Source organism: Psittacula echo (genome assembly GCF_963264785.1).
Source record: "Psittacula echo genome assembly, chromosome: 6".
In the NCBI taxonomy this organism is placed as follows: Eukaryota; Metazoa; Chordata; class Aves; order Psittaciformes; family Psittacidae; genus Psittacula; species Psittacula echo.
This window is the reverse complement of record NC_137743.1, coordinates 31292289-31298874: the sequence shown is the minus strand read 5'-3', so window position 1 is coordinate 31298874 and position 6586 is coordinate 31292289. Positions and strand designations below refer to the sequence as shown.

Genomic DNA, 6586 nt, shown 5'->3' with positions numbered 1-6586 from the left:
GCCGGTGACACACGGGCACACGGGCAGGGGATGAGGCTACTGCCCGGGACACCTTCCCCCAGGGCAGCCGTGCTCTAGACCTGGCCTGTGCTTCGGGCCAGGGCAGCGCTGCCTTCCCTGCTATGGGCCCGGCCCGGCTCCGCCCGTCGGGGCCGCGATGCTGACTCAGCTCCGGGAGGGCCCGGAGGGTGCCGCGTCCCCGCGGGCGGGGCGGGGGTGGCAGGCTGCCCACTGCCCTCCGGGGACATAAAAACCGGCGGCCGGAGCCCGCCCGCGTCTTCCGGCGCTGGCGGCACCATGACCGCCATCGGGGCGCAGGTACGTCTCTCCCTGCTCCAGCCGCCGGGGCAGCCCTGGGGAAGGGGGGCTCAGGGAAAGCTCCTCCGGGTACCGAGGCTGCCCATCGCGGGGCAGCTGCTGCGGCTCGTCCCTGCGCGGCTGGGTACGCCGCGATCCTTCCCGCAGCTGCGGAGCGTAGCTGGCTTGTCCCTGCCTTTCCCCAGACGGGCAGCAGCTCCCTAGGTCCGTAGCTCTCTCCTCCTCTCCTCTCCGGCGGGGCTGCAGCTGTTCTCGCCGCCGTCCCCGGCCCTCTGAGCACCATCGCCTGCCGTGCAGGGCTGGAGGGCGCTGCGGGGCGCTCGGCTCGGCTTTTAAGATTTCGGGTACTCTTGGAGGGGTTCGGTGAGGAAACGCCGTGCGTTGCCCTAGCGGGTCCGCGGTGGGTGCAGCTGGACAACCGAGCCCCGGGGAAAGCCGAACCGTGCCGCCGATGACTGAGGAGCCTGGTCCGGACCCCGGCTGCCGCTGGCAAGGGGAGAAGAAAGGAGAGCCCGGCTGGCGGCAGCCCGAAATGGCTGTGGGAAAAGAAGGGCAGTGCTGGTAACTGGGTGCTCCCCTCTTCTCCTCCACCCCGCTTCCCCTCCACAGTCCATCCGTCGGCTCCATTCTCCCAGGGGCCGGTGGTTTCCTCCAGCCTTGCCAGAGCAGGAGGCTGTGCGGTGGGGGCCGTGGGGCTGGTATCCTGCTCAGCCCACAGCCTTTGTGATTCTGAGCCCGGGCCTTGATGTGGAAGCGTTCATTGTTCATGCAGCCAGGGAACCGGGAGAGCTTCACCCACCCTTCCTTTCTCCTAGGTACAGTCTGCGACTGCATCACCTTCCCCTGTGAGAAGGGGATTGATGTGCACAAACAGACTTTTCAAGTACTTAAGTCCCATAGCTTTGTACCTCTGGTTTCATTTCACCCTTAAGCAGTGCTATTAACTCAGGTTTTATTTACTCCACTACCCTTTAAGGCACAGAGGCTGCTGGCACACCGAAGACCGCAGAAATCCTTCTTTGAGACCCTCATCAGGAGCCTGATCATCTTGTGTGTGGCGATAGCAGTGGTCTTGTCGTCCATCTCTGTCTGTGATGGCCGCTGGCTTTTTGCAAGGGGGCAGCTCTTCGGACTGTGGCACTTCTGCACCGTTAGCAATGGCAGCGTCCTGAAGTGTGTCACTGACCTCAGCCTGGCCAAGGTGGAGGGGCTGAGCATGGGGGTGATTCCTGTAAGGAGCATGGTGTCCTTTGCTGTTGTGGTTGCCATATTTGGCCTGGAGCTGCTGATGGTGTCCCAGGTCTGTGAGGATGCCAATGCAAGGCGGAAGTGGTCAATGGGCTCAGTTCTCATCCTTGCCTCATTTTTGCTGTCAGCCACCGGTGTCCTGAGCTTCTCCATCCTTGTGAAGGATCACCTCACCTTCACGGGCTTCACACTGACTTACTGGTGCGAGTTCATTGCTGCCTTTCTCTTCTTCCTTAACGGGATCAGCGGACTTCACATCAACAGCCTCACACACCCCAGGAGCAGGGTAGGCAAGATCTAGGTGCAAAGGGTGTACCTCCACCTTTGTGTAATCAGCTTTGTCAATTAGACTGGAAAAAAGAGTGTCTAATGAAGCTTGAAAAAGACACCGTGTCTTAAATTGTGTGCAAGGTGGGGAATCATGAGTCAGTCTTGATGTCTGTAGAAGACTTACCCACCCACTGGTCAGCATGAAGGGCTGCACAACAGGAGCAAAGCAGACTGGGACTGGCTGCTGCAGTGCAGTTTCTGGAAGAGTGGATCAAAAGACAGTGTTCTGTCAAACGTGGAGGGGTAGCAGTCTGTGATCTACACACACAGGCTATTTTGAGGCTTACACGAACCCTGTACTCTTATCGGTTTGGTCTTGCTATGATTTCCCCTGTACTCTGGAGACTGTGAATAGTGACATAACTTCGGTGTGTCTCATGGCTTTGCTCTGCCTTGGGGACAGATGATTTGTGGCCAGTCACACTCAGTGAAATGGAGTATTGAAAATCTCAACTGGATCTCACTCCTCCACTTCTATTTCAAAAGAGAAGGCACACAGGTCTTGATCTGGTTACTCATTTTGTGTGTGTGCTGGCATGTTCCCTGTATCTGACCTATTTTTTTGGGACACTTCTGACAGAGGCAGAGAGATGTAGCTGTCCTGGGGCCAAGGGCAGGCTCTGGGTATGATGCAGGTGTAGAAGGAAGGATTTTGATGCATTCCTTGGGCAGCAGTATATGTTCCTGTGCTCACATCCTCTACTCACTGTCACCACTTCTCTTCCATGCTTGTAGGATGTGTGCCAATAGGTTGCCCAAACTGGCTCCCTCTGCCCTTGCAGAGTTCACTGTAATGGACTGTTGCTCTTCCTGATTTCCTTTTTGTCCACTTGGGGAGAAAAGGGACAAGCTCTGAAGAGCTTTATGTGGGTGTTGTGGCTGGGCAGACCATGCTGAGAGCATTAAACCTTCTGGGCTGTGTTTTGGTTGTCAGAGCTCCCTGCTTGGGCAATAGGAAATCTCATCCTGGAACTGAGCCTCCTGTAGCATTTCTTCTGGGAGGTGAAAGCCCTAAATCCTCATGACCAAAGTCCCACTCTTCCCTTACATAACAGTGGGCCTGGGAGGAGAAGCAGCCCATGACAGCAGTTCTAATCTGTCACAGCTGGTGGAAATACAAAAAGTCTTGGTCAAAATTACATTAAGGCTGGTTCTCCTCCTGCCAATGCCTGAACTGAGATCTCTGAAATTGCTGCAGCTTTTGAAGTTCCCCATGGTGTCTGATGTAAAAACACAGACCACAGCAGGAGACCTCAGGGGCTGGTTACCCTACGTATGTCCTCCTGTCTTGCATACAGCACTCTGTTGCCCACCAGTAATAATGTCTTCAGTATTTCAGGGTTTCTGGTTTAAGCTTGCATTGTATCCACTGGTAAAGCTGCTTGTATTTGTGTTTTAGGATAAATGTTTCTACATGTTTCATTGCTGTAGCTTGTCTGATAGCTGTTGAGCAAGGTTTTCATTTCCTGTGCAGCAAGTTTGCCAATTTTTCACCTGAAACAAAAGCATCATAGCACCAAGGCCAAGAAAGCTGTGAAAGTGAGCCACGAGTAAACAGATTTGTCTTTGAAAAGCTGAGAATCTGAAGTCCTGCCTTAAGCATACATCCACACTTGCCAGATGGGCTTCTGTGAACTTGCTTGCCTTCATGAGGACAATCTCCATTCGTTCTCAGATCTCCATAACTTTTAAAGACAATACTCTTGTGCCTGTTTTGTGATGCAGTTTCAGACCAGGCACTTGTGCTTTTGCACATGAATCTGCCCTTCTTCCTGGTGAGATAATGCACAGAGCTGTGCTACCCAGCCAGCTTCTGAAGTTCTTGCAATGGCTGGGGCTTTGTCAGGCTTTCTTGACCTGCTTTCAAGGACAAGGACTTGTGCCCTTCGCCTGCCTCTGGGAAACTGCACTTCAGTTGTGTTTCTGTGAAGGTGCTTTTGATTTGTTGAATTGCACTGTTCAAGATGTGCTAGTGGGCTGAACTTGCAGATGTTAGTGTGAACAGTGCTGCTGAATTTAGCAGAGCCACTCACCCCAGCGAGAGTCTGCAGATTCTGGTCCCAAACTGTTGCACTTTAGAGTTACCAGGTGGTGTAGAGTGCCTTAACTAATAACTCAGTTGTGGTGCCTAGGGGTGCCTATGCCAGGTAAGACAGTTCACCTACCAAAGGTTAAGGGCGTCCATGGCTTGTCTAGAAAAGTGGATGTAATCTCAGAGTGCCTTCTTGCTGATATCCAAAACTGGAAATCAATTCTTCATGTGCTAGCAGGAGGCTGTGGCCCTAGCCCCTTCCCTGGGTGAAGGCAGTAGCCAGAATCTATCCTAGTCTGGTGCCTCCCACTCCAGTTAAAAGGAAGCAGTGAAATTGGCCACTAAGTTCACCCAAGACTTGGTGCAATTATGAATGATTTTAGGATGCCCTCTGCTAGCTGAAGGAGATGACTCTTGTTAGGGGTAGGAAATCCTCTAGGGAAAACACAGGAACATTTTTCCAGCTGTTTTTGTATAGTACTGCTTGACTTAACCAATGCTGGGAGAAGATCTGTTTTGATAGCTAAATTCATTCTCTCATATATATCCTTATATGAAGCAACCTGTGCAGCAATGGGTAACTGTTCACTTTCTGAAGCCTGTGGAAGTGTCAAGCAATATTCCTGAAGTTTGTTAAATAAATTTCTTTGAAATAAGAGAACTGTAATTCTTTCTTTTTGTTTTTAGATACTGGGGTGCAGATTTAAGGGGATGAGTGGAGTTTATGTAATCTCCCAGCTGCCATTCTGTGTGTTTACCCAGATAGACGTTGAAGAAATGACTGCGTGGTGCTTTGCTGAGCTCTGACCAAGGGAGCTGTGGCTGTTGCACACTCCCCTCTCCTTTCCCCTCCAGAGTGTCCACACCAACCCAAGTAGCCAGCACTGATTTCTTGTCTTGCAAAACAAGATGGGCAGTCAGCTGTGCTGCTCCATGGGAATTGCAGATAACCTGGCAGGATCTTAATGATTTCCTGTTGTTGCATGTGCTTTGTTTACCAGCTAAAGAGATCTGTCCTTCACCTCCCTTTTCCCACACCACACCCTGTGTCTGAAGCATCCTTTCTCTTTTCCCCAGCTCTGCTTGTTTGGCCTGCAGAAGTGGTATATGAGTAAAAATGTACTTATACAGGTTTTTTCCAAGCTCATTGTACTAGGAGGTTTGGTTAAATGTCAGGAAAACATTTCCATTCTTCACCACTGAATTAGTTTATGTAATCTCAAGTAAGTTAATTAGCACCTGGTGTTTTCTTTCTGATGGGAGAGGTTATTGGCCTGTCTAAGATGGTTTAATATCTCTTAAAAGGAGGATAATGAATGTCACCTCTTGTTAATGAGCTGTTTAGACTTACTTACTCAGTTACTAACATTAATTGGAAACTTGTGCACAAACCGTTGTTTGCAGATAAGAAGGGAATAACAGTACAGGGCCTGCTAGCTAGAGAAATATACTGGGCTGTTACTGGCATGTTTATTTTTAAGTCTACAGTATGTTCATCAGCTGTGCTTGGAAGGACATCTGGTCTGGGGATTGAGCCTTGCTTGCTTTTGTGAGTCAGGGAAAGGTGATGACTGGAGGATGACTGTCTTCACCTGCCTTCTCTTTCCCTCTGCTGGGGTTTATGTAAGCAGGTATTAGGCCTTCCTAACCTTTCATGTCAGCTTGCATGCCTAAGAAAGGTCCACTCCGAGGGGATGTCCTGGGAGGGGTGTTGGCTGAATTCCTGGGGCCTCTCACCTTCTTGTGGCTCCAACCCCTTTGAACTGTCACCATCCCTTTTTGAAAAAGCTAATTTCAGTTCCCCTGATGCCCAGTGAGGCATTGCACAATGTAATAATTCACTGCACAACAATACTGCTTTTTGCTTCTGATAGTTTTGCTGGGAACTTCCTTGTTGCTGTGTTGGGAGAGTAAATCCATTAATCACTTCCTCTTAAACTCAGCCTTAGGTCTTGAACTGCTGATGCTCAGGCTGCTTGAGCTGCTGCCTCACCACTGGTTTGCAGAGCTGCAACTGGCTTCTCAGGGGACCTGGAGTTACAAACCAGAGGCTGTCAGCAGTGACCCTGAACAATGATAACTAGTTGTCTGAAAGACGGTCCTCATGTCCTGTTTACTGGCAACAAATGTCACTGGATGAGCTCATCACACTGAATGAGCAAGTATTACAGAAAGGGAAGTGGTTGGACTCTGAATATGGAGTTTATGTTCGGTTTGTATCAGTAGTTTAGGGCCACTGATACTGGAGTCTGAATGTCTTGCACCAGTTCATCTCCCACTTTTTGCATTGCTTGCCTAGATTTACTTCCCTGTTTATCTGCTTATAAACATGACAGCATTCCCAAAGCAAAGTTACTCTTTTCTTTACTATTTTTCAGTACAGTTCATCAAAAGAGATGCCCAGCAGAGGGAAGGGTGCTTTTGCAGCCCTTGTGCAGAAAATGGGTGAGGTGAGACCCATCCCACTACGATGGTGTTTGACAGCAGCTGGTCACAGCATCATAATGCCTGGGGGCACCTGCCTAAAGGACATGCTTTTCCCAAAATGATGAGGATTGAACATGCCAACTGACATCTAAGGGTTTTTATGGAGCCTCAGCTCTTCATGCAAACCAGCCAGTGCTCAGTGCCTGAAGAATTCAGAATCTGGGAATGCTT

The 6586-nt window shown here is 50.3% G+C and overlaps 1 protein-coding gene across 1 annotated transcript; it reads left to right on the top strand.

Moving 5' to 3' along the window:
- Positions 1-1084: 1084 nt before the first annotated feature.
- On the top strand, positions 1085-4401 carry TMEM37 (transmembrane protein 37; the record flags this gene model as incomplete). Its single annotated transcript, XM_080621985.1, has 2 exons — positions 1085-1201; positions 1295-4401. 2 exons carry the CDS (start codon positions 1085-1087, stop codon positions 1865-1867), a joined length of 690 nt encoding a protein of 229 aa, XP_080478111.1. The 3' UTR covers positions 1868-4401.
- Between the last annotated feature and the right edge of the window lie 2185 nt (positions 4402-6586).